This window comes from Rattus norvegicus, chromosome 6 (assembly GCF_021556685.1).
Source record: "Rattus norvegicus strain SHRSP/BbbUtx chromosome 6, alternate assembly SHRSP_T2T, whole genome shotgun sequence".
Taxonomy (NCBI): Eukaryota; Metazoa; Chordata; class Mammalia; order Rodentia; family Muridae; genus Rattus; species Rattus norvegicus.
In genome coordinates this window covers 110,103,144-110,127,396 of record NC_141539.1, presented here as the reverse complement: position 1 = coordinate 110,127,396, position 24,253 = coordinate 110,103,144, and the positions used below count along the sequence as shown (strand labels likewise).

The 24,253-nt window shown below is 47.0% G+C and overlaps 3 protein-coding genes across 12 annotated transcripts in view; 2 read left to right on the top strand and 1 right to left on the bottom strand.

Annotated features, from left to right (window-relative positions):
* Positions 1 to 16,421, top strand: part of Entpd5 (ectonucleoside triphosphate diphosphohydrolase 5) — a 36,118-nt gene extending 19,697 nt beyond the window's left edge. For 7 of the 8 annotated variants that reach the window (XM_087553318.1, XM_087553321.1, XM_087553320.1 and 4 more), the window contains 10 exons: positions 3,568 to 3,643; positions 3,860 to 3,895; positions 4,379 to 4,467; positions 4,732 to 4,811; positions 5,405 to 5,466; positions 6,283 to 6,384; positions 7,830 to 7,970; positions 9,891 to 9,947; positions 11,199 to 11,314; positions 13,048 to 16,421. In XM_087553318.1, the coding sequence (XP_087409444.1) occupies positions 3,568 to 3,643; positions 3,860 to 3,895; positions 4,379 to 4,467; positions 4,732 to 4,811; positions 5,405 to 5,466; positions 6,283 to 6,384; positions 7,830 to 7,970; positions 9,891 to 9,947; positions 11,199 to 11,314; positions 13,048 to 13,134 (846 nt within the window). In that variant the 3' untranslated portion in view covers positions 13,135 to 16,421. The remainder of the gene's footprint in view (positions 1 to 3,567; positions 3,644 to 3,859; positions 3,896 to 4,378; positions 4,468 to 4,731; positions 4,812 to 5,404; positions 5,467 to 6,282; positions 6,385 to 7,829; positions 7,971 to 9,890; positions 9,948 to 11,198; positions 11,315 to 13,047) is intronic. The other variant, NM_199394.2, reaches the window with a different exon arrangement.
* The window catches only part of Coq6 (coenzyme Q6 monooxygenase), an 11,365-nt gene continuing 3,422 nt past the window's right edge, over positions 16,311 to 24,253 (bottom strand). The window contains exons 2-12 of one of the 3 annotated variants that reach the window (NM_001011983.1): positions 23,571 to 23,705; positions 22,325 to 22,383; positions 21,823 to 21,946; positions 20,066 to 20,196; positions 19,365 to 19,472; positions 19,221 to 19,283; positions 18,836 to 18,943; positions 17,868 to 18,070; positions 17,677 to 17,792; positions 17,395 to 17,561; positions 16,311 to 16,622 (exon numbers count right to left, since the gene is read on the bottom strand). In NM_001011983.1, coding sequence (NP_001011983.1) covers positions 16,593 to 16,622; positions 17,395 to 17,561; positions 17,677 to 17,792; positions 17,868 to 18,070; positions 18,836 to 18,943; positions 19,221 to 19,283; positions 19,365 to 19,472; positions 20,066 to 20,196; positions 21,823 to 21,946; positions 22,325 to 22,383; positions 23,571 to 23,705 — 1,244 coding nt within the window. In that variant the 3' untranslated portion in view covers positions 16,311 to 16,592. The remainder of the gene's footprint in view (positions 16,623 to 17,394; positions 17,562 to 17,676; positions 17,793 to 17,867; positions 18,071 to 18,835; positions 18,944 to 19,220; positions 19,284 to 19,364; positions 19,473 to 20,065; positions 20,197 to 21,822; positions 21,947 to 22,324; positions 22,384 to 23,570; positions 23,706 to 24,253) is intronic. The other 2 variants (XR_015621796.1, XM_087552797.1) reach the window with 2 other exon arrangements.
* Positions 16,736 to 24,253, top strand: part of Fam161b (FAM161 centrosomal protein B) — a 27,816-nt gene continuing 20,298 nt past the window's right edge. The window contains exon 1 of the mRNA NM_001431917.1: positions 16,736 to 16,800. Within this exon, the coding sequence (NP_001418846.1) occupies positions 16,789 to 16,800 (12 nt within the window). The 5' untranslated portion in view covers positions 16,736 to 16,788. The remainder of the gene's footprint in view (positions 16,801 to 24,253) is intronic.

Genomic DNA, 24,253 nt, shown 5'->3' with positions numbered 1-24,253 from the left:
TCCCAGGGATCAAACTCAGGTCATCAGGCTTGGCAGCAAGTGCCTTTTCCCACTGAGCCATTTTGCCTGCCCCCCAACATATTCAATAGGTATAATATAGAAGTGGCTTAAATAAACTCTACTAAAGGAAAGGTATGTACCGTGAAGGACGTCTACTTAGGGCTGGGGAGATAGCTCAGTAAGATGCTTGTCATACACACCTGAGCACCCGGGTTCGATCCCCGGCACACACATGAAAACTCAGGCATGGTGGCACACACTTGAATCATAGTGCTGGGGAGGTGGAGAGGGGATCCCTGGGGCCTGTTGGCCAACCAGCATAGCCTAATCAGTGAACCACAGGTCCTGGTGACAGACCTTGAGAAAGGAAACTCCTTACTTTTCATACAAATAGAATTACACAGTTTACAGTCTCCAGTTTTGTAGGTTTGCTTTTTTCTTCTCTCAGATAAAATGTTTGAAATATTTTTTTTTTGGTTCTTTTTTTCGGAGCTGGGGACCGAACCCAGGGCCTTGCGCTTCCAAGGTAAGCGCTCTATCACTGAGCTAAATCCCCAGCCCCTGAAATATTTTTAAAAACATTGTCCTTCAAATAAAAAAATTAAGTCTAGTTTTTCAAACTTAATATCGTAATTTATTGTCCATACTTATATAATAAACATATTATAAGATTTCATGTTGTGAAGAGCAGTTATAGGGAGACTGTCATTATAGTGAAAACAAATCACAGCAGAGTGGGATTCTGCCCTCTAAACCAAAGCCACCACCTAAGCCATGTTCTCGTCCCAGTTTGAGGTGAGTGGTAAGCATGGTCTTGTTGTCAACAGCTTTTCTTTGACTCTCAGCACCTCGGGTATAAGTCCCTTGTCCCAAATCAGGCATCCTAGCATGTTTGTGAGAATTCAGATCCCAACTCTTATTTAAAAGCTTTTTTCTGTAGATGTATTTATTTTTATTTTATGAGTGTTTTATCCATGTGCATTTCTGTGTACCATACACATGTCTGGTACCTGTGAGGTGAGAGAGGGAGTTAGAGCCCTTGAAACTAAAGGAATGGATTGTTGTGACACACAGTGGGGGTAGTGAATATGGAGCCCAGGTTGTCTGCAAGAGCAAAAAGTGCTCTTAACTCTGAGCCATCTCTCCAATTCCTCATACCCCAGTTCGTCATCCTCATTTGTCCATCCATTCATTCACTCATTCACTCAGTCAGTTATTGATGTGTCCACCATCTGAGCACTTACCATGTCTTAGACACTAGTGAAGTTACTGGGGATGTAGACAAGGAACAGAAAGGACACAGCCAGTGCCCATGTTGAACTTACATTCTAGTTTTAGGAAGACAGAAAATAAGCAACAAAATAGGTGAATACAGAATGTTTCACACACGGTAGATTCTGTGAAAAACCATAAGTAGGGTCAAGCATGTGGAGAGTGCCGGAAGTCAGGAACGCTTCCATGATGTCCCATAGCCAGCTCGATAAGAGGAAAGGAAGCAGTCAGGAAGCTATCAGGAAACTGGGTGACAAGGAATTTATCCTGTGAGCATTAGGAAGATCTCAGGGAATCTGGAACTAAAGAGGACGTTGTTGTCCATTTTAAAAACACTGTCCTGGAAACAGCCAAGCACAAGAACCGCAGTTCCAGTTCCTAGCATCTACACATAAGTAATAAGGCAGGCACAGCAATAAGCACCTGAGACCCCACACTGGGACAGCAGAGACAGGAAGGTCTCTAGGGCTTGTTGGCCAGCTCCTCTAGCCAGTCACTGACCTCCAGGTTCAGCGAGAGACACTGCCTCGTTTAATAAGGAGGAGGGTGATTGAAAAAGACACCTGAGGTTGACCTTCGGCCTCCATACGCACGTGTACTCACACACAAATACATATAAATAAGTGAATACCATGCTGGGTGCTGTGTTGCAAATTAACTTGGTGCAGATGGGAGTGTAGAATGTAGGCTTAGATTTTTTTCATGACCTACTTTAATAAGGTTTAAACACTTCAACCTCCTTTCTAGCCCACCCCCCAATAGAAGTGGTGGAAAAGAATGGTTATTAGGACACGGAGGGAAGTGGACTTGTTTAGAAGTAGATCTTTGGGGTGATTCCAGTCTTTGTTGTCAGGATATCAGCAGTTCAGTCTACAAGCAAACCACCAAAGACAAATCAGCAACAGCAGCTGCTCTATCCAGGATAAACTGGATAGGCTCGAGTCCGGCAAGCCGCTGGAATATCACCAGAAGTTCTTTGTTGAGCTACTCTCTACAAAGTCAGGACAGTGAAAATCAGCAACATAGCATAAGGCCAACCAGTACCAGAGTGTTGTCAGCAGAGACCAGTGAAGCAGTGCAGGGAGGGCCAAAGCCTCGCCCCACCGCCTGTGGTCATGTTTATGTTTTCTAAACATCACATGTCCTTTCATGTGTCTGCTTCAGCAAAACATTCTCTCACCTGTGACTGCTTCAGCAAAACATCACTTGTTATAACTGAGTTCCCAAAGAAACCAGACATTTCCACTTCAGTAGAGGGCTGGAGCAGGACCTGCTTGTACCTGTTTGCTTATCTGTTTTCTTGTCTACAGATCACTTGGCGAGCTGGATTTGTTGGCTGAAATAGAGTCCTGAGGTCACTGCTTGATGATATTCCACTCTCACCCATCCAGTTTATCCCACCAGACCCAAGAACAGCAAACTGAAAGAGAGAGAGAGAGAGAGAGAGAGAGAGAGAGAGAGAGAGAGCCCTTTTAGTTATATTTGAGAATTCCCTGCCTATAATAGTATTGTACAGATAAACAATAACATGGGTGAGTTAGACGACTCAGCCTTAGGGGCGCTTGGTAACCTAAGTTTTATCCCCAGGACCCACATGGTAGAAGGATGGAACTGACAGCTGAAAGTTGTTCTCTAACCTCCAGCACAGGCCCACATGAGTGCACACATGTGCACACTTACACAGAAAATCCATGAATGTAAAAACACTTAAGGTTATAATGCATATGTCAGTAGCTTATATTTATCGAGAATCAGAAGCATTAGTGTAAAGTCATCATTCACACCTCCTAAAATAGTCCTCCGTAGGCTAGGTCTGAGGTCTCCCTAAGTCTCTTAGGCCCCAGCTGTGCACCATAATCCAGCAGAGGTGGAGGGCCTCAGCTCCTTTACTGAGGCAGGCCCATCACTTATCTAAGAAGTGGGATGGCAGCAGGTCCTCGCAGTGTTCATTACATGTTCAGGTAAAATTAATCAGGGTGCTAACACAATTCCAGACTCTTGATTTCGGTTGGAAGGCACAAATACATGTTCTTCCCTAGGTCTAATTGATAATAAGTTTAGATGTGTTTCTTAGGGATGCTGTGTGCTTGTGTTTTTTGCAAGAAAATGGCAATTCCATGTCTGGTTCCTTCTCTGGTTTCACAGTGAAAAGGAATGAGTGCTGCCAGTGTCTTACCTGGGGAAGGGAACTAGAGCGACTTAGAGAGCACGGGGGAAGCTAAGACAGCACACAGCCAAGTGTGACCATTTGTTTTACTGCCTCACAGAATCCAGATGTTTGTATCTTTTCCCTAGGTAGAGGAGATCTTCAAGAATTCACCTTTCCTGGTCCCGGATGACAGCGTTAGCATCATGGATGGGTCCTATGAAGGTGGGCAGATGATGAAATAAACAATGTAGGGGAAAGGGATGGAGTCAGTGCAAGATCCAGTTAAAGGAACTGGGAATGAAGATGCGGCATGGAAGAAAGGGGAGCTCAGTAAATCAGCAGGGACGGTGCAGGAGACTGCTAGAGACATGAGGTTCCGAGAGAAATAGAGCAGAAGGAAATGATCTGGAATGAAAACTTTCTTTTTCTCTCCTGTAGGCATATTAGCTTGGGTTACCGTGAACTTTCTAACAGGTAAGATAAATAGACCCTGACATTTATCTGACAACCTTAACTGGCTTTTACAGGTAGACCAGGAGGGTACAAAGCCACTTCCATTAAAAGAAGGGGGTGGGGCTGGAGAAATGGCTCAGCAGTTAAAGCTACTCATTGTCCCAGCACCCACACTGGGTGGCTTAGCTGCCTGTTATTCTGGCTCCAGGCCTCTAGCTTCTGTGCGGCCCACCCGTCTATACATACCATATACATAACCAGAATTAAAATTGAACAAAGTCTCTTCTAAAAAAAAGAAGAAGAGGGCAGGGAGACAAGTCAATTCTGTAATCTGTATTCAAGGCCTCAGCCCGAACAAGGGGCTCTCTGAGTTTACCTCAGCCTGCAGCCTTTGGGTTCAGGGAGCAGAGAGTCATCACAAGATAGCTTTGAGATACAGTGAGCAGGAGAGAACCTGCAGAGATGAATGGATGGCCTGAGTACTCATCATTCTCTCATCAACAGGTCAGCTGCATGGCCGTGGCCAGGAGACTGTGGGGACCCTTGACCTGGGGGGTGCCTCCACCCAAATCACGTTTCTACCGCAGTTGGAGGTGAGTCGTCCTTTCTGACAGCACACTTAGAAAGCACCATGGTGCCAAGGAAGTAGCACGCTGCTTTGAGACACCAGCTCTACAGTGACTAGGCCACCGAGTCCGTAAATGACCGGAGAAAGTCTCTTTGGCTCCTCAAGCCCTGGGGGTCGTGGAGTTTAGCCTTCCCCATGTCTGACTTAGGGGAGGGTTGTGGATGGCAGTGTTAAAATCTTCACATGATCGCAGGTACTCAATAGTCTGTTTGCTTTCTCTGTTCTGCAGAAAACCCTGGAACAAACACCTAAGGGCTACCTCGCTTCCTTTGAGATGTTTAACAGCACTTTTAAGCTCTATACACATAGGTGAGGAGGGGGAGAGGAAATAAAAGTTCACATTACATTACCTGTCTTTACTTCCCAAAGCATTTTAATATTTGTTACTGTCTCTTACTAGCCTCAGAAAGTCTTTGCCAGTCCTCTAAGCCCTGTCTACTGACACCTAAGTCACACCAAACCTGAAAAACCTAGGAGGCATCCCCAGTTTTGGCTTCAATAGTATGTGTTGTAAGAGTCAGTTTCTCTTTAGGTGATTGCATGTGGAGAAGGCTCAGACTTCAGCCAGAGCTCTGTACCAACTCATTCAGGGCTTCAGGGCTTCAGGGCTTCTGAGACCTGTCTGCAACTGATAAGAGCTTTTCTGGGGATGGTTCTCAGGCTGGGCCACCGGGACAGTCATAGTCTCAATGTCACACCCATGAGCAGTTCTCACTGCATATCCTTGACCCAGACCACAGAAGCCTCCCTTTATTGTCCATGTGAGCAAAGACAGCACAGAGGTAGACAAAGCCTCCACCCTTCCAGAGGGAGTCAGGGAACCCACGTCACACTGGAAACAGGCAGCTGTGGGCTGCAAACATCTAGGACAGCCTGAAACTGCTCAATCTTATCTTTTTCAGTTACTTGGGATTTGGACTGAAAGCTGCAAGACTAGCGACTCTGGGAGCTCTGGAAGCAGAAGGTTTGTCAGTCCCAGTCTGTGGTGGGAGACAGCGTGACTCTCTTCCCCTGCTTGGCATTCTTCCTGTGGAGCAAAGGGCTGTGCTGACCTGGGCAGGATGTGTTACATAACAGACATAAAAGCTGCCGCTGCCGTGCAATGTATTCACCCCCTTAGAGTGAAGGTTACTTACACAAGGCTAAGAACCTGTAGCTACAAGGCTGGAACCTCCACAATATCTGGTAGGAACTTGCACAAGCCTTTGTCAAGAAACAAGGTCTTTTCTGTTTGCCAAGGGGAATGACTGAGCAATTCCTTTTCTCCCCTCACAGATGGGCACAGGCAGAATTGGCTGCAGTCCCAGTTGTGTGTGTCCCAGGGACACATCAGTGACCCTTCTGTGCCCTGTTTGTCACCTTCCACAGGAGTTTGTGTCTAATCACTCCAGACCATGCTTGCTCACAGTAAGCTGGCACTGGGCTGAGGCGCGCAGAGCGCTTCAGTTTGTCACGTTATCTTCAAGCGTGTTTCTTCTAACCTCTTAACTACCAGTGGAGGGATTTTCCTCCATTAAGGAAAGGAACTTACTTTACTGTGGGGTTTTTATCTCTTTGGGATGTGATAAACGTTGTGAACGCCCTGGCAAATGTGTGTGTGCATGAACATTTGCCTCTGGCTTTAGAGAGTTCCCTGTTACCACAAAGCCTGTGGAGAATCCATGTCAAGGAACTACTTTGACAAGATTATAAGGCCCAGTCCCCCAATCCCTTCAGCCACTGTGCCTCCGGCCTCTGTCTTCCTCTCTCGGACTCGCCCTCTTGTGTTGTGTTCTTTCAGGGACTGATGGACATACTTTCCGAAGTGCCTGTTTACCAAGATGGTTGGAAGCAGAGTGGATCTTTGGGGGTGTGAAATATCAGTATGGTGGTAACCAAGAAGGTGAATGGTGTTTCTTCACTGGTTAAAATTACTTTCCTAGCTCATGTTCTGGAAAAGTCCTATGTGGAGGTTCCAGAGGCCATGTTGAAAGCACTTATTTTAGAGGTACTCTGCATATTGCTCCATGGTAGTGTTAGGAGCCTGCTGTAGCCCGTCCAGTGCAGCACTGAGGATCCTTGTTTCAGGTCTGGTGAATGCTTAACAATTTCATTCGTAGTAAAACTCAAAACTGAGGTAAGAATCATTCATCTTAAATATTAAAATCAGGGGGAAATTTTGTTATCCCAAAGAAGGAAACAAGTAAGCTTTCTGAGTAATTGCTCACCAGGCCATGAACCGTAATGCCAGGCAGGAGCACGGTGGCTGCAGCTACAGTTGTGGCCATAGCTGGGTTTGCTGAACAAAGGTTAAAGGAGGAGCGTCCATGGACAAGCAGTGAGGTTAAAGAAAATTACACAGCTGTTTTTAGTGTGTGTGTGTGTGTGTGTGTGTGTGTGTGTGTGTGTGTGTGTGTGTGTACGTGTGTATGCATTTTATGTGTTTTGCCTGTATGTGTCTAATACCCATGGAGATCAGAAGGAGTCAGATCTCCTGGGACTGGAGGTACAGACAGTTGTGATTGCTGGGAACTGAACCCAGGTCCTCTACAAGAGCAGGAAGTGGGGGCTGGAGAGATTGCTCAGGGTTAAGAATTCTTGTTGCGGGGTTGGGGATTTAGCTCAGTGGTAGAGCGCTCGCCTAGCAAGCGCAAGGCCCTGGGTTCGGTCCCCAGCTCCGGAAAAAAAAAAAAAGAATTCTTGTTGCTCTTTCAGAGGCCCAGGGTTTAATTCTTAGCACCCACTGGCAGCTTCCAACTGTCTGAAACAACAGTTCCAGGACTCTGAAGGCAGAAGATACATATGTGGTACTCACACATGCACGTAGCAAATGCACTTTTTAATGGGCAACAGCGCCCTTGACTGAGGCAGATGTTCAGCCCCAGGATTTGTGCCTCATCGTTGAGGCAGCTCAAGACCTCAGCTGCACACTTGCACAGCTGTTTCCGCTGCTGCTTCTTGTCTTCGGTTTCTCAGGCTTGGTGAGCTGGCAGTGCCTGGCTCTGGTCTTCCTGGAGTGCAGGTCCAGGCCTTTCACTCCTCGCCCTTGTGGAGTATGAGGGAGAGGACAGTCATGCATTTGTGAACAGCTTCTATCTTGAACAGCTTGGACGCCACTCCACCTGTCACTTTAAGTGTTATGTCAACTCCAACTCAGATTGTCCTGCTATTTCAGAGTCCCACCCCTGCGGTGAGGGTATCAAGCCCCCTCTGCCATAGCTAAGCCATTTCTACCACTGCCGCTCCAGGGCTAAGATCAGCTCTTGGATTTCTTGCTCTTCTCTCATTGGCAGAGAGTGATGTTGCCATGTCACTATTCTCAAGTGATGTATACTTTTGCCCTGACAGGGGAGATGGGCTTTGAGCCCTGCTATGCAGAAGTGCGGAGGGTAGTTCAAGGAAAACTTCACCAGCCAGAAGAGATTCGAGGAAGCTCCTTTTATGCTTTCTCCTACTATTATGATCGAGCTGCCGAGACACACTTGATTGGTGAGTTCATGCCTAACGTCTGGCCATGGAGGAAGAGAACGGGACTGCACTGGGGAAGAGCATTAGAGGCTGTGCCGGTTGGAGTGACTTCCCAGTTCTTTTCCAGTAGCATTATACCTGCCACTAGTGGGGAAAGAGAATGAGTGTACTGGGGCTTTGGGAGGTGGAAAACGACCTAACCGTCTGCAAAGCCTGTTAGAGGTAGGTTTTTACTATGTGTCCTCCACTGACAGTGAAGTCAGGTAGCCCAGGTTGGCCCCAGATTTGTAGCCATCCTTCTGCCCCAGACTTGTGAGTTATAGGCTTACACACATGTGCCCCATGCCTGACTTTGCATATGAAGTCTTTTTGCATTTTTCCAGTACTGGGATTGAGTCTGGAACCTCTGTACAGGAGACAATTCAGAGTTGCCCAAGATGGCTTTGAGACTGTATAGCCTGAGTCTGCCTTGTGATCCCTGTGCCTTGGCCTCCTGTACCAACAGACCTAGCCTGTTTTCTGTCTTTTCTGTGTCAGCTCTTTTGTAAGCTTGATAAGTACTGAGGAGTGTTACAGGAGTAAGGATTTCTTCTGGATCACAGTTTCGGAGGTTTCAGTCAGGGTCAGCGAGTCCCTTGTTTCTGCCACGGTGAGGCAAAAAATAATGGTGGGGGGTTGGGGATTTAGCTCAGTGGTAGAGCGCTTGCCTAGCAAGCACAAGGCCCTGGGTTTGGTCCCCAGCTCCGAAAAAAAAGAAAAAAGAAAAAGAAAAAAAAATAATGGTGGGAGGGCTTGGAGGAGCAAAGTTGTTTACCTCATGGCAGACAGGACACAAGGAGAGGCAGAGGATGGGCCCTAGAACAAGATGGAGTCCTCAATAACACATTGCTATTGGGCTGATCCCCAGCTAAGCCGCAGGCCCAGAGGTTCCCACTATCTCCTGTTACACTCATGTTCTGAATGCATCTGAAGCTTAAATCACTGAAGGCAGATCTGCTGTGGTCACATCTGCGCTGTGGTCAGATCCCCTGTGGTCAGGTCCCCTGTGGTCAGATCCCCTGTAGTCCAGTCACCTCCCAGAGACTGGGTCTCCACTGTCTGGAGACCAAGCCTATAGGAGACCCTTCCTATCTGAGCCATAACAAGTTGACATACAGTAAATGCATGGCTATTTTCAGTTTGCCAAACCTTGCCATGTATGTACCTGTGAAACCTCACCACATTCAAGATATTATGCCCATCGCCCCAACTTCCTGTTCTTTCAGGACTTCTTATCACAGAAGCTTTTGTTTATATGTGAGAGTAGACACAAGACCTGAGGATGATTTGCCACCCTGTTTGCTGTATTTTTATAATATATGTGTGTATGCCTGCATGCATTTATAAGTGCCAGCATGTGTAGGTGTCTGCAGAGGCCAGTAGAGTTACAGGTGGGTGTAAGCCGCCCTAGTGTGGGTTCTGGATCCAAACCTGAGCCTCTGCAGGAGTAGAAAGTGCTCTTTTGTCTCTCCCTTTTTTGGTTTCTCTGTGTAGCCCTGGCTTGCCTAGAACTCACTTTGTGGACCAGGCTGGTCGCAAGCTCACAGAGGGCCACCTGCCTCTGCCTTCTGAGTACTGGGATTAGAGGTGTGCGCCACCACTGCCCACCTACAGTCAGTGCTCTCCGCCACCGAGTGTTCTTAACCACTGAGCACTCCAGCCCGTCTACTGTACTTTTTAATGAACCCACCTTTACTGTGGTTCAATATGTAATACGAAATGGGCAACGTGCATTAATTGTAAATAAATAAGTAAGCAGCATGGGTTTGTGTTGTGGGGAGGTCAGGAGTCCCTTATGTTGGAATACTGCATATTTCTGGTTTGTTTACTGTGCGTCACTGGGATAAAAGTCCTTGTTTCCTTGACGTTTTGGACACTATCTACTGTTCTGTTTCATTTTAGATTATGAAAAGGGGGGTGTTTTGAAGGTTGAAGATTTTGAAAGAAAAGCCAGGGAAGGTAAGTGTCAGGAAATTCTTGAAGTTGGGCGTGAGGTGTGGCAGGGAGTGTAGAGCCTGGCAGTCTGCTGGAAGATGCGTTAGGTGTTGTCAGATAAGAACATGGGGGTGTGAGACACTTTAGGGAAATGTTCAAACAAACTTTCTACATTTCTACATTTCCCTGTCACTATCACATTGCTATTACTTGTTTGTGGGGTTTTTGTTGTTATTGTTTGGGGTTCTTTTTTGGGGGTTTGCTTTTTGTTCGTTGTTGTTGTTGTTGGTTCTTTTTTTTTTTTTGTTTGCTTGTTTGTTTGTTTTGAGATAAGGTCTTATGTAGCTCAGGACAGCCTCATATTTGCAGTGTAGCTGAGGATAACCTTGAGTTCTGATCCACCTCTCAAGCGCTAGGATTACAGGCGTGAGTTACGGTGACTGATTGTATGGTAGTGAGGATGGAGTCCATTCTCAGGGTCGCTAGGCAGTGATTAAAATACGCGGACTTAGCCATACACTCAGCCTGACATGCTCTCTCAGTTTCCTGTTAGACTGAGAGGGTTATGAGCAGTAACAAAACACTGAATAGCAGAGTGCAAGGGCAACAGCCCCATGGACATCCTGGAGAGAGTAAGTCTAAAACACAAATGATCTCTTCCAGTGGCCACAGGAGAGGGCTAAAGGACATTTCTCTGTTCTCTGGGCTTCACCTGGGGACCTGGTACTGACTGACCACAGTAAGTCATCGAGATTTGAGGAGCAGGGTGCTGAGAGCGCAGCTTGGGTGCTGAGAACTTGCCTGGCATGTGCTGGGCCCTGGCCTGATTTGCAGCAGGGCCTTTCCCCTCCTCCCCTACTGTGCATAATCGGCAAATAAGTGAAGTGCAGGTAAATACAGACAGATGGCTCATACAGCAAACGTGCAGATTCTACTCTTTTTTTTTTTTTAAGATTTATTCATTTATTATATATAAGTACACTGTAGCTGTCTTCAGACACACCAGAAGAGGGCATCGGATCTCTTTACAGATGGTTGTGAGCCACCATGTGGTTGCTGGGAATTGAACTCAGGACCTCTGGAAGAGCAGTCGGGTGCTCTTAACCGCTGAGCCATCTCTCCAGCCCAAACGTGCAGATTCTAAAGAAAGCAGGACACTGGCTGGCCTCCAGGAGCTCTAGAGACATCTTCGCTTACTCAAGTCCTATCTCTATCTAGAGAAGTCCTGACTCTTAGCTGCAAGTGTGAATGCTGTCTCTCTTCTCTCCCTTGCAGTGTGTGACAACTTGGAGAGCTTCTCCTCAGGCAGTCCTTTCCTCTGCATGGACCTCAGTTACATCACAGCCTTATTGAAAGATGGCTTTGGCTTTGAGGATGGCACCCTCTTACAGGTAAGAGGCTGAGCCCTGCAGGTGGGAATCCTACCAGCAGGTCTGGGCTGTAGCCTAGGCACCCTGCTAGGTACAGCAGGCCCTGGGATGCAGCTTAGTCTCTTGAGTACAGTACAGGCATGATATCCCACTCGACAGACAAAGACTTGGAGCCCAGTGAAGATGTTCAAGACCCATAGTTCATGAAGTCAGTTTAGAACCCAGTGGGAAGCACTGAGAGGCAGGAGAAATAGACATCCAGAATACAGTACAGACAAGGCGGGAGAGCCATGCCTCCCGAATCCAGGTTTCTCCTCCTGGGCTGGTACTCCCTCATCTGCCACTGGTCATGTGGTTATTAGAATTTAAGTTTGAGCAAGAGAGCACAAGATAACAAGTAACTGGGGCCGTCACACAGATTTCTATTCAGAGAGGCCCTGAGGCAGGTACACCTGGCAGGAAACATTGGCACACCCCTTGTCCCATTTTGCACAATAGTGTTAACACTGAGCGCTGACTGCATTAGTGTCTCAGGCATATGTAGTGTGTCCTGGATGTTCTAAGTCTGATGGATAGTTAGTTTAATCTCTTCTAATAGACTGCATGCTGCTTGAGAACAAGGGTCAGATTTTAACCATCTTTGTGAATATAATTTGTAATCATTCCTAAGATATATTTTATTGGGGCTAGAGAGATGGCCTAGTGGTTAAGAGCAGTTGCTGCTTTTGCAGAGGGCCCGTTTGGTTCCCAGCATCCACATAGTGGTTCACAGTTACCTGTAACTCCAGTCCCAAGACATGTGATTCCTTATGATCGCTGTGGGCACTAGGCACATGCATGGTGCACTTACATGCCTGTGGTCAGAACATTGACACACATAAACATATAAATTCTCTATCTTTAGTTATATGTTTTAGGGGGCGGGAGAGATGGCGCCACAGTTAAGAACACTGGCCACTCCTCCGAGGACTGTGTTCAGTTCCTAGAGCTGTGTCTGTGGCTCGCATTATAACTACCTATAAGCCCAGCCCAAGGGATCCATACCTCTGGCCTGCACAGGCAGCTCACTCAATGGACACATTCTCACAGGCAGACACTTACATCCACACAAAATTTTTAAAAATAGTAAGACTGAAGATCTTTTTAAAAGATTGATTTTACAATAAATAGCTTATCACAGAGGAAACAGAGCCTGCATGTACTGAAATCTATTGGGAGGAATAGGAAGGAGTCTAAAGAAGACAATTTCATGGACACCTAACCTCCTTTTCTGTAATTGAGGGATCAGCTCTGAAGTTTTGTCAATAAAGGTCCTGAACTATCCAGACGACCGGGTGCAGAATGCCCCGGTTGGTTGTTAGTGCTCAAGGGAGGGGTGTTTACACAGAATCAGAAAGCTGAGCGTGTGCTTCCCTACCCTAAATACACCCCAGCTCTTGCCCATTCCGTTCCTACCACATCCATGAGCACTAGGTTATGATGTGCCTTATCAGAAACTGGTGATTCAGAAGACAAAGCAAGAGGTGCTGTACTTCTTGTTGCATTTAAGGAGCATCCAGAGGCTCTCTAGCTGACAGAAAGCTCTGTGTAAAGGCCTGGATAGCACCACTTCCTGAGCATGCTGATGTGGGCACAGTCAGGGCTTGGCCACATGACAGATCTTCATAAAGGTAGCAGCCGTCCAAAGGCCATATTTGCGTAAGTTGAAAACTGCATGAGAGTGTGAAGACTTTTTTTCTCTTCTTCTTCAACAGCTCACAAAGAAAGTGAACAACATAGAGACTGGTTGGGCCTTGGGAGCCACCTTTCACCTGCTCCAGTCCCTGGGTATCACCAGCTGAGGCGAAGCACGTCCTCTGAAACCTGCGTTTCTGAACACTTGTTTTTACAGGAAGGAGTGGACTCAGACATTTTCTGACCTTCTCTGGGAAAAGCCTGGACCGAAACCTGTTAACTGGCTTTATTAGGAGGGAGGGGTTTGTAGATGAGTCCTGCCCTTGAGCCTAGCGATTTGGGCTTAGCTAATTTTGCACATCTAATGTGAATGACTCCCTAACCACTTGGTGGGCATATAGCTGGTACCAGAGTGTAAATCTTTTGAGATTCTTTGTTAAGTTACAGAGTCCTGCAAAGAAAAAAAAAAAAAGGTTTGGAACTCCATGTTAGAAGCGAGTTCAGAGACAGGTCCCTGGGAACCAAAGAGCAATCTCATTCAACCCTTGAATGCCTCCTTGCTTTGAGTGGTTTTATTTTTGCTTATAAGGGAAATTAAGCTGATTTACCCAAATCCCAGAACACATCAATACTGGTAATTTTTTCCTTCCTCCTACCCTTATTATATTCCCTACCCTAAAAGCCTGGGGAAAAATACCTGGTCTTGCTTTCCATCTATAATTCAAAGAGAGAGGGGAAAAGATACTGTATCAGAATTTGTGTGATCCTGTGGCACACAGATCAACCAAGTTAGAGCTTAGAGTTGTTTTATTTTTAGATAAGGGCCTCGTTATGTTGTTCAGGCTGGCCTGGAACTCAGTGTGTAGCCCAAGTTGCCTTGAATTATCAATTCTCCTGCCTCAGCTCCTGAACCTTGGGCTTACAGGTATGAGCTATTATGCCCATGTCATTTTCAATCCTAGCAGAATGGAGAGTGGCTCCTAACTGCCCAGACTAGAGCTATAAGCAAGGGGACCGTCTGTTCCGAGGGATGGCTGTTGCCACTCTGGACTTGAGCATTCAGCCCCAGGGATGCCCCTATCCAGTGCCAGCTCTGCCTCCCAAGCAGTGTTGTAGAATGAAACCCGACCCTAACTTCTCACCTTGGTGTTTCTGTGAAGCACAACCGACCCGCGTTTTCTCTGTGGTTAGAGGTTAGCGTGTATCTAAAGGCCCCCACTGCTCTCAGGGGGGCTGAGGTGTGAAGTGCTGAGGACTGAACCCGACTTCTTGGATGTTAAGCACAATGTGCTAGCCTACGCTTTCAAAGTGGTGTGCTCCTGCAAGGCCCTTGCTGAATCTAGCTATTCTCTGAATTTATTGTCTAGCTCAGGATTTCAGATCCCCTTTCCAGTGATACCCAGATTTGATTTGATTGCCCGTTTTGGTCCATGTTGGTATAGGTTGGAATGGTGAGCAATATCAGAGAACCATGTTTTCTCTCAGGACACTTTCTGTGCTGGGGTAGCACAGGCTGTCATGCTCAGCATAGGTGCTCGCTCTGCTGCACTAGTCCTTCAAAGTCGTGGCTTAAAGATTTTAAACTTCTGTCACCATGTTGTTTCTGGGATGACATCACTGGCCTCAGGGTCTCCTGTCGCTTGGCTCCTAACACAGCACTTTACCCTTCCTCTTCTCTTCCCAGGAAGTTTTCATCTCCCCTAACTTAATTTTTGGTCACCTCCTTTTCCTTCCGCTCTTCACAAAGGATGTGACTATGCCTGGGCCCCTGGCAGTCCTTGGGGAACCTTGTTTTTTAAGCCATTACACTGAGTCAATAATGTAAAGAAAGAAAAAGGTATTAGACTAGTAATAGTCCACTAAATGCTATCACAGTTGAGAGAAACCAAGCTGTTTCCCTAAGAGTAAGCTATGCTCACTAAAGATGCCTTTACAACAGGCCTTATGGCACAGGCCTGAAGTCCCAGCTCCCTTGGAGCTGAGGCGAGAGGATTACAAGTTATAGGCTTGCTCCGTAACCAGTCTGAGACTGCTCTGGGCACCTCAGTGCAACCCTCAACACTTAAGGAGAAGTTAGAAGACAGCACTCAGTGGCATGTCAGGCCCTAGACTCAGTCCCCACACTAAAGCAAAGCAGACAACTCCAGCTCTCCACACAGCTGGTCTCTGACACCTTGGGGGACACAAGGGCCCTAGCTATGGAGTGCGTATTCCACAGACACCTATGGTTACCTTGGATACTGCCAAAACTCTTAAATACATGGACTTTTACCTCAGAAACTTGTCTTCAGATATCCTGTTAATCTTCAGTTTTTGTTTGTTTTTGTTTTTTGGAGGAAGGCCTTCTCTCTATGTAGCTATGGCTGTCCTAGAATTCACTCTGTAGATCAGGCTGGCCTCAGACTCACTGCCTCTGCTTCTCTAGTATTAGGATGAGAGGTGTGCAGCACCACCACCACCCGGTAATGTGGGCCTTTCTTACTAAGGGGCTTCTATGTTCTGAAGTTCCATCTCTGTGAAAACATTAATATATTTTAAATCCTTGGGATGTGCTCTGGTACATGGTGGGTGCTGTGTGTTATCACTATTACATGAAGAACATCTGAATCACAGAAGTCCTTGCAAAGTGTGCCTTAAATTTCTCATCATTTAAGCTTTTTTTTTTTTTAATACACTGAAGTCAGCATTCATATGAAGGCTCCCTTTTTGAAAAAAGTCACCTTGTCCTGAGAGTCTCTGGCCATCGTTTTTCCAGCACCTGCCATTTTTTATTCTGGGGACGTTTTCTGGGTTTACTGACATCATTACTTTGTTGCTTAGAAAGCTGTTCTGTGAGCAACATCTGTCTCATTCCTTCAAAGCTTTTCCAAAACAGTTTAGCTTATTTTCAAAATAAAACTGCTGGGCATGATATTCTGTAGGGTTCTTACCTGGCACAGCCCAAGTTTCTTCTGGGGCCTCTCTGGCTCTTTGCAGTACACACTTCAAAACCCCAAGCACTGAGTCACTCCATGCTAGCTGCTCGCCACCACACATGGAGGGCTTGTGCCGCTGCCCAGCTCCTGACTGGCTCCTGAGGCTTCCCCAACTGTGTGTGCAATAAGGTTACTGCTTTATTACTGGACAGAGCGTGGTATCCCAGAGAGGAGCATAAATAAATTGAACTGTGGAGTGTAATAAGGGAGGGAAATAGCAGTATTAATACGAGCCGGCTGCTATTTACCTTCATGTCCCCCTTAAGCCCCAACTGCTTTTGTCAAAGCCAGTGTTAATTTTAAAACAGCCTAACAAAAATGTATTGGGTATTTCTAATTCTTACTCTGTCAAGATAATTATATAAATGTATGACCAGCATTAAAGTACTTTATTTAGAATGGATTGTTACCGAGTGAAATGAGGGACAGCATCTCGGTGACTCCTCTGTGTAGTAATAAAAACCTTTGATTAAATAGTTTTCCTTTGGGTTCTTCCTTAGCTGTCACTGTTTTGGCTCCACAGATGCATTAATCAGAAGAGGAAGAGACACAAGTTCCAGTGTAAGTTTATTAGTCCATACTGGGAAGGCCTGTGATGTCCCAGGGCTAGGTGTTCTTTGTCATCACCATGGTCCCCAGAAGAGGGGCCCTCATCTACTCGCAAAGGCCATAATCTGTTCCTAGAGAAAAAGGAAAGAAGTGGATAATGCTTGGTTGCCGCAGGAGAGAGGACAGGTGACGTCATAAAGAAACACCCAGGGTGACTAAGGGAGGAACAGGGCAGAAGTCCCACAGAGAACCTTCCAGCAGCCCTGCTTATTTCAGCTGTAGAACAGGGCCAGCACGATGGCTTGGCAGGTAAAAGCACTTGTCACAGGAGCCTGAGAGCCTGGGGTCATCACTAATCCCCTGTGGAAAGAGATTAACTCTCGAAAATTGTCTTCTGACCTCCGCATGTTTGCCGTGGCGTGCGCACACATGAACACAGGAGCCTGCAGTAAGCATGTAGCATGGGTGCTGGGGACTGAGCTCTGTCGAGCCACCTCCAGTCCTGTTCTGATTTCGTCCTTTATTTATATCTGCTGTGCCTACATGTTACATGTATATCTGCACACCACACGCATGCCCAGTATACTCAGGCCAGAAGAAGGTGTCGGATCCCCTAGGACTGGAGTTACAGATGGCTATGAGCCACCACGTGGGTTCTGGGGATTGAACCAGGTTCCTCTGGAAGAACATCCAGTGCTCTTACCCACCGAGTCATCTTTCCAGCCGTCAGCCCTTTATTCTTAGGTCCTGCCTAACTATTCCCAATTATTGCTTAGATATGGACACCAATAAACCCCGCAGATTCCCTTATTCAATCATCTGGGAAGGTGTGGCTGCTGCAGATAGTGGCACATGCTTTTAATCTCAAGAAATTTAGAATTTTTGTAGTCTTCGGCCACTTACTTTGAGAGGAGACACTGCATTAGTGGCCTGCAGGCCCCAGGTCCTGAGCAACACTAGCGGAGTGGTACTGGTAGAGTAGAGCCTTTTCAGCAGGTCAGTAGCAGCCAGAAGAGCAGTATTATGACGCTGTCGGTCTGTTTCATAGCCTGTGAGGTGGCTCATGGAGCCTGGGGTTAAAAAGCAAAAGCAAAGACAAACCCTTACCCAGTAATAAAGATTTCCTCTAGCTTTCAGCAGACTCTGCTGCACCTCTACCTGAGGTCAGGGGACCTGGATCCTTACCTAAGTCCTTGCCATTGAAGGCTGCTGTACTGAGATAATGAATCAAGCTGGAAATATCCCCGAAGCCCATGTTGACACCTTGTCCTGCAAGTGGATGGACTCTGTGGGCTGCATCACTAAGAATAAAGCAACACTCAGGTGTGGCCTCCAGCAAACAGAGAAAGCAGTGGCCTACTCCATGACAGTCTTACCCGATGAGGGCCACCCGAGGCCGGACGTACTCAGCAGCATGTCCCAGCCCCAGAGGAAAGAGGGCTCTGCTCTTGGCATCCACCTTGGCTACGCTTGGGGGCAGCTGGCGGGCGGAGACCTTAGTGGGCTTCAGAAGGGCGACAGCATGGTGCACCATGGCACTAGCTGAGTCGACGAAGTCTGTGTGGTGAACATCACTCCACTGCACGCCACCAGCCCCCAGTGGTGGAATACGATTAGTGACCAGTAAACAAACACCAAAAAACTGAACCGTTTTCATACCTGAAGCTAAGGTACTGCTATGTAACAAGCCTAATGAGTGATGAGCCCTCCTGGCAGGTTTTATTTAGGATCATGCCCAAGTATCCCTGGGTTGGCCTCTGACTAAAACTCAACGTTACCACTCACTAGTTCTTAGCAATGGTCACAAAGGAACTAGAGCACCACTCGCTCACCCTGTGCTCTCCTTCGGGCTCTTTTTTTTTTTTTTTTTTTTTTTGTTCTTTTTTTCGGAGCTGGGGACCAAACCCAGGGCCTTGTGCTTCCTAGGCAAGCGCTCTACCACTGAGCTAAATCCCCAACCCCTCCTTCGGGCTCTTAAGCTTAGGTGAGGCACAGAACGCCCATGAACCCTCCTCTCTGTCACGCGTCATCCTATGCATGCATCTGTTATGGAACTCAGATTGCCTTTCTCTCTCACTTGGAAGCTGTGGGCTTCCCAAAGGCAGAGGCTCTCCAGAGCCTGTTACCCAGAAGGCCCTACACCACTGAGAAATGTCCACCAAATGAGCCAAGTACCTTGGGAGGCCTTCCTATCAGCGCAGTGGCCCACAGCTTCCATTGTTTTGCATTTTATTTTCCTCTGTGCCCTCCAAGTCCACACCCAGGACTCTGCATTTGCTAAGAGGAAGCTGCATGGTACCTCTTCCTCATCACACCTCATCACAGCTGGACAAGGGACACTTACAAAGGCCGAGTTGATGGCATCCACGAACTCTTCCTCATGCATGCTGACCAGCTCGGCTGCATGGGCATGTGACGTGGACCACACCAAGGAACTCAGGGTATCTGAGAGCTGTATCAAAAGAAGCGCATCAGCCTGGTGTGACGCATGCCTGCAACCACAGCACACAGCAGCACGAGTGAGTGTCAGGCCAGTGGGGACAGTGCTCAAAGCCAGAGCAACAGAAACCGCTCTTCCGAACCTGGGCGTTTTCAAGCAATGGAGACTGAGCAAAGGAAGCAATGCATTCTGGGAGCAGAGCCCAGTAAACCAGGCTAACAGAAAGGAAAGTTCTTAAGACTAAGGCAGGCAAGCCACCTTTGAGCTAACTGGCCAGAGGATCTCTTACCGGGAGCAGAGCAATAGGCCCAGAGGGAAGAAATCTCTGCCAGGCTACATTGTTTTCTGTGGCCTAGAATAAAAGAGAATTCTTGTAAAGGGTGGGTGCTGAGTGCTCAGGACAAGGTCCCCAATGGGCCGCTAGAGAGATTACCTCTGATAAGTGGAGAGTGGCCACCACAGCAGACTGGTCGTAGTTCCAGCCAACATTCTGGATCCCAGCAGCTTGCCTCACTCCTGAGTTGTGGCCATCAGCACCAATCTGCACGGAGACAAGAGCTGCTAAGTTTCAAACCACTTCATGCATCACACTGCTCCCGAAGTTTCTCGGTCCTTCTATCTAGTCCTAGCTTTAAGCCCTGACTATGGTGGGAAACTATCAGGCCTATCCCACTGACAGTCCCTAGAGGGAAGCCCTAACAATGGGATGACAGCCTGAGCTAACAGCACCAAAGTGGCTTTCTGAACCAAAAGGTGCTGGCAACAGCCATATTCAGGCAGAGTCTCTGGACACATGAACTAGAGAGAGAAGTTGGGCACAGAACCCGCATTGGGGTCAGGAACAAGAGCTGCGAGGAGTTAAATGCACTGTGACTTCTGTGAAAGAATAGCCTGAGTCTCCAACACTCTTGTTCCGTCCTGTCCTGGGAGTCTGGCAATCCTATGCTAAGCTGGCCCATGAGGTTGCTTTCAGTACAGGAGGGGTAAGACCATCTTAGCTCTAGCTGCCTTGAATAAGGACTCCTTCTAGAAATAATAACCTAACATCGACCCATGGCTCCATTTGGAACCAGAGACTCTAGAGTGTAAGGTGTGCGCATGCAAGACCCCTATCAAAGGAAGAACTTCAACTACCAACAGCTTGGTCTGGAGGGTGCTGCCATCACCTAGGGTAATATGGACCCAAGGGCTGGAGTCTGCCAAGGAAAATGGACCAGGCCAGGCATAGCCAACAGCTTTGCTCTCGTAGAGAACCTTCACTCGATCTGCAGGAGAAGAGAAAGAGAAGCAAACGTCAGAAAGGTGGGTCAAAGAGAGGGCAAACTGTAAGTGATCTAAAAGCAAGGTCTCTGGCCAGCCCTGTCCTCTCATTTACTGATAAGCAAGAAAAGATCTAAAAGGAACTCAAACAGTTAGTGCTCTGGCCCAGGAACTGCCGGTAAAGAACAGAAGCCGGGGAACAGCCTGATGTTAGAAAGTTAGAAAGAGAAAGCCCAGCCCAGCACAGTGGAGCATGCCTTTAATCCTAGCAGATGAAGGTACATCTCTGAGTTTGAGGCCAGCCTGGTCTACTTAGGGAGTTCTAGACCAGCCAAGGCTACACAGAGAAACCCTATCTCAACAATTTCCTTAATATACACATTGGGTGCTGGGGGACGGAATTCTAGCCTGGTTCTTTTCCCAGTTTCATTCTGCATCTGAGCTAGCAGGAGGGGACACCACGGGCTGAAATATGCTCTAGCCTTCCAGAGTTGTTTCTTTGGTTTGTTTTCTGTTTGCTTTTTGAAAAAAGGTTTCTGTGTAGTCTTGTCTGTCCTGAAACTCACTCTATACCAGGCTGAGTCAAGAGATCTGCCTCTGCCTCCAGAGTGCTAGGATTACTTAAAGGCATGTGCCACCACCACCCCGACATCATATTATCTTACTAGGTGCTAAGATGTCATTAGATGAGCATAATAAATGTGGGTGCGTAATCTCAGGGAACAATGGCTGCAGATGACAAGAACATATTACAGATTTAAATAGCTTGAAGAGGGATAAGGATGTAGGCAGGTCAGTGGAAAGTCACTTGCCTAACATAACTGTAAATCCTAGCTTCAATCCTACGCAGTCAGTCACTCTACACACACACACACACACACACACACACACACACACACACACACACACACACACACAGAGGGATGGAGCCCAAGGTTACACACTAGACAACTGATGTACCACTATTACAAAACTCCTAATTTTTTTTTCAAGATAGGGTTTCCTCTGTGTAGCCTTGGCTGCCCTGGAACTCGATCTGTAGACCAGGCTAGCCTCGAACTCAGAGCTCCACCTGCCCCTGCCCCTGCCTCCCGAGTGCCAGGACTAAAGGTGTGCTCCACCGCCCATGGCAACTGCTTTTACCTTCCTGCGGTGGTCTGTTCTCAACAGTTCAGACGGGTGATGAAACCATTGTGTCAATGTGCTGGATTCTTCTCACTTAGCAGCACCTTTCTGAGATTCAGTCACAATGGACTAGTAACACAATCCCTTTTATTGCCAAATAACATTTCATTGTATAGATATGTCAAATTGTATTTCTTTATTCATCAGTTAATAGAATTTACCAACTTTCTGGAAGTTGGTAAATAGTGTTGTGAATATTTTGTATACAGCTTTTGTGTGGATAGATGGTTACTGTTCTGGGTTTTCCGGTACTCAGGACTGATGCGGGTCTTGAGAAAGCTAGGCAATCACTCCAGCCGCAGCTCTTTCCCCAGCTCTTACTTACCAGCCTCTGCCTCCTGTGTGCTGGCATTAAAGTGTGCCACCATGCCTGGCTACAGTATCTGAGGAAGGGTCTTTCCCTCTGGCAATCACTTCCCAGAGAGGAAGTGGAGATGGGAGCTCACCTGCCACCGCCTCCAGCTGCTTGGTGATGGCGTGCATGATGACGTCATTTTCCACTATATAGCCCATGTCATCCAAGTTATCCTTGTCGAACATTATCAAGGCCTCTGAGCAGGAGTCCCAAACCTGCAAACACAAAGTAAAGTGCATCCATACCATAGAACAGGAAACACAGGTCCAACCCGAGGCTGAATACGATTTCCAGGGCGAGGAGCAGCGGAGCACACACTGTCAGCCTCCTTGGCAGCATAGAAAGTGAGACTCTCGGTCAGGAATGTAGGCACATCTGTGACCCCAACTCCTGGGAAGTGGATACAGGTGGTCAGCAAGTCTCACCCACATCCCTTATCTCAAAACGACCAAATTAATTAATTAAAAAGTAAGCAGATTCTCAAGAATGCCCCCACACTAATTTAAATTTGGTTCACAGAAAGCCTAGAGCAAGCAGACAAGGTAACATGAGACAGACAAGTCACCCCGACACAGTAAAGGGCAAGAAGGCACCTGCATCCGCCGGAAGGCTTTGCAACGCATATTGCAGATGTGGTCCCATGCACCAAAACCTACGAAAGAAACACAGTGACCTCACGTGACCTGGGTTGGGCCCCCTCTGGCCTCTCCATCCTGTTAAGTAGGAGGAGGCTCTCAGTGTTCTCCAAAAACTGTGTGTGTTAGGGACAACGCCCTCCTCTCTTAGGCCCAGATTATAAAGCACAAAAAGACCCAACGGGACAGATCACAGTAAAGTAGCGAGGGCTCAAAAGGGAAAACTAAACTGATATCATTCTTTTGTCTTACTAGCTCATTAGTTAAAAACATTCTAAAGACTGTTTTTTTCAAGTCTTCATGGCACTGAGTAAAATTTATTCTTTGAAGAAATAATTACTTTGAAGAAGTATCTACCAAGGGCCAGTTATAATTTTAGGTCCAGAGCAGACCAAACGCCCTTGTGCAGCTAATATTCTAGTGGAGGGACAGATAGCATGAACACACACACAATATAACATCAGGTAGCAGTTCCATAAGGACGAAGCTGCACAAACTTCGAGGTAGCAGCACTCTGAAGCTAACAGCTGGTTTCACCCCAGCGCCATGTAAAACTTTAGTGGTGATGCCTCGTACAGTCCCAGCAGTGGGACATTTAAAGCTGCATAAAGTCACAGAAGAGCTCGATCTTAGAATGGTTTCGGACAGGATGGCCTGGGGTGGACCACCTAGCACAAACATAAAGTCAACTCATGTATGGCCTCCTCACCAACAACAGAAGGGCCTGGCCTGGGGTGGACCACCTAGCACAAACATAAAGTCAACTCATGTATGGCCTCCTCACCAACAACAGAAGGGCATTAAAATGTAGACTCCCGGGGCTGGGGATTTAGCTCAGTGGTAGAGCGCTTACCTAGGAAGCGCAAGGCCCTGGGTTCGGTCCCCAGCTCCGAAAAAAAGAACCAAAAAAAAAAAAAAAAAATGTAGACTCCCCAGCCCGGGTGAGGACTGACTCGGAACAAGGTTCACCATTAGGCCAGAGATGCAGGAGACCAAACAGTAATGGCCTACTATTTACATGAGGGTCACATGATGGATGCCCGTGTCTCAGGAATGTCCTCCCGAGACCTGACACATCTTCCACTGTGACCACGCCCACCTGCTCCCTCCTCACTGTGGCTCTCTCTCACACGGTCCCCTGACCGCCCTACTGAACGCACTGGAGAGCTGAGGAAAGGACCCAGGAGACAGGCTCACTACTCACTGCTGAGAAGGGTTGTGGAGCCAAGGGATATGGAGCTGACTCTGTTGCTGTAAGTTTCTGACAGTTTCTCCAGGGTTTTCTTCGGACCCGCTTCCAGCAATAGGATTTTCTTGTCATGAAAGTGAATATCATGTCCTAAAGAAGAAAAAAATTAACATTTTAAATAATCTTACAGAAGGCAAGGACTTACTACACAGTAGGGTGACTACATCTAAAAATGATGGGCTATACATTTAAAAGCTATTTTAAAATCTTCATAAATAATAAATTTAAGAGAATAAATGTTTAGGCAGATTTAAAATTATGCAATGTATGCATGGATCAAAATATTACAAGGTACAGCATTAATATGTGTAATTTTCATGTTTTAAGTCTTCAATGAGAAACAAATATAAACCAGCTCCAGGGTCTCACTCCTGGAAGCTAAGGCAGGAGGATTACCATGAATTCAGTCAGCCAAGGCAACAGAATGAGAACGAGTCTTAAAAGCAAACAAAAGACAAGACACCAACAGAAAGTGAAAAAGAAAACCAACTGGTCCCTTAGCCTTGGGAATGAAATTCTAGCCTGGGGACATAGCTCCGTGGTGCTGTGCGAGGTCCTAGTTCAATCCTCGGTACTGTGGAAATAGTCATTCCAGTTCCCTAGAAAGGAGATATGCACTGTCCTGAGCACTAACACTG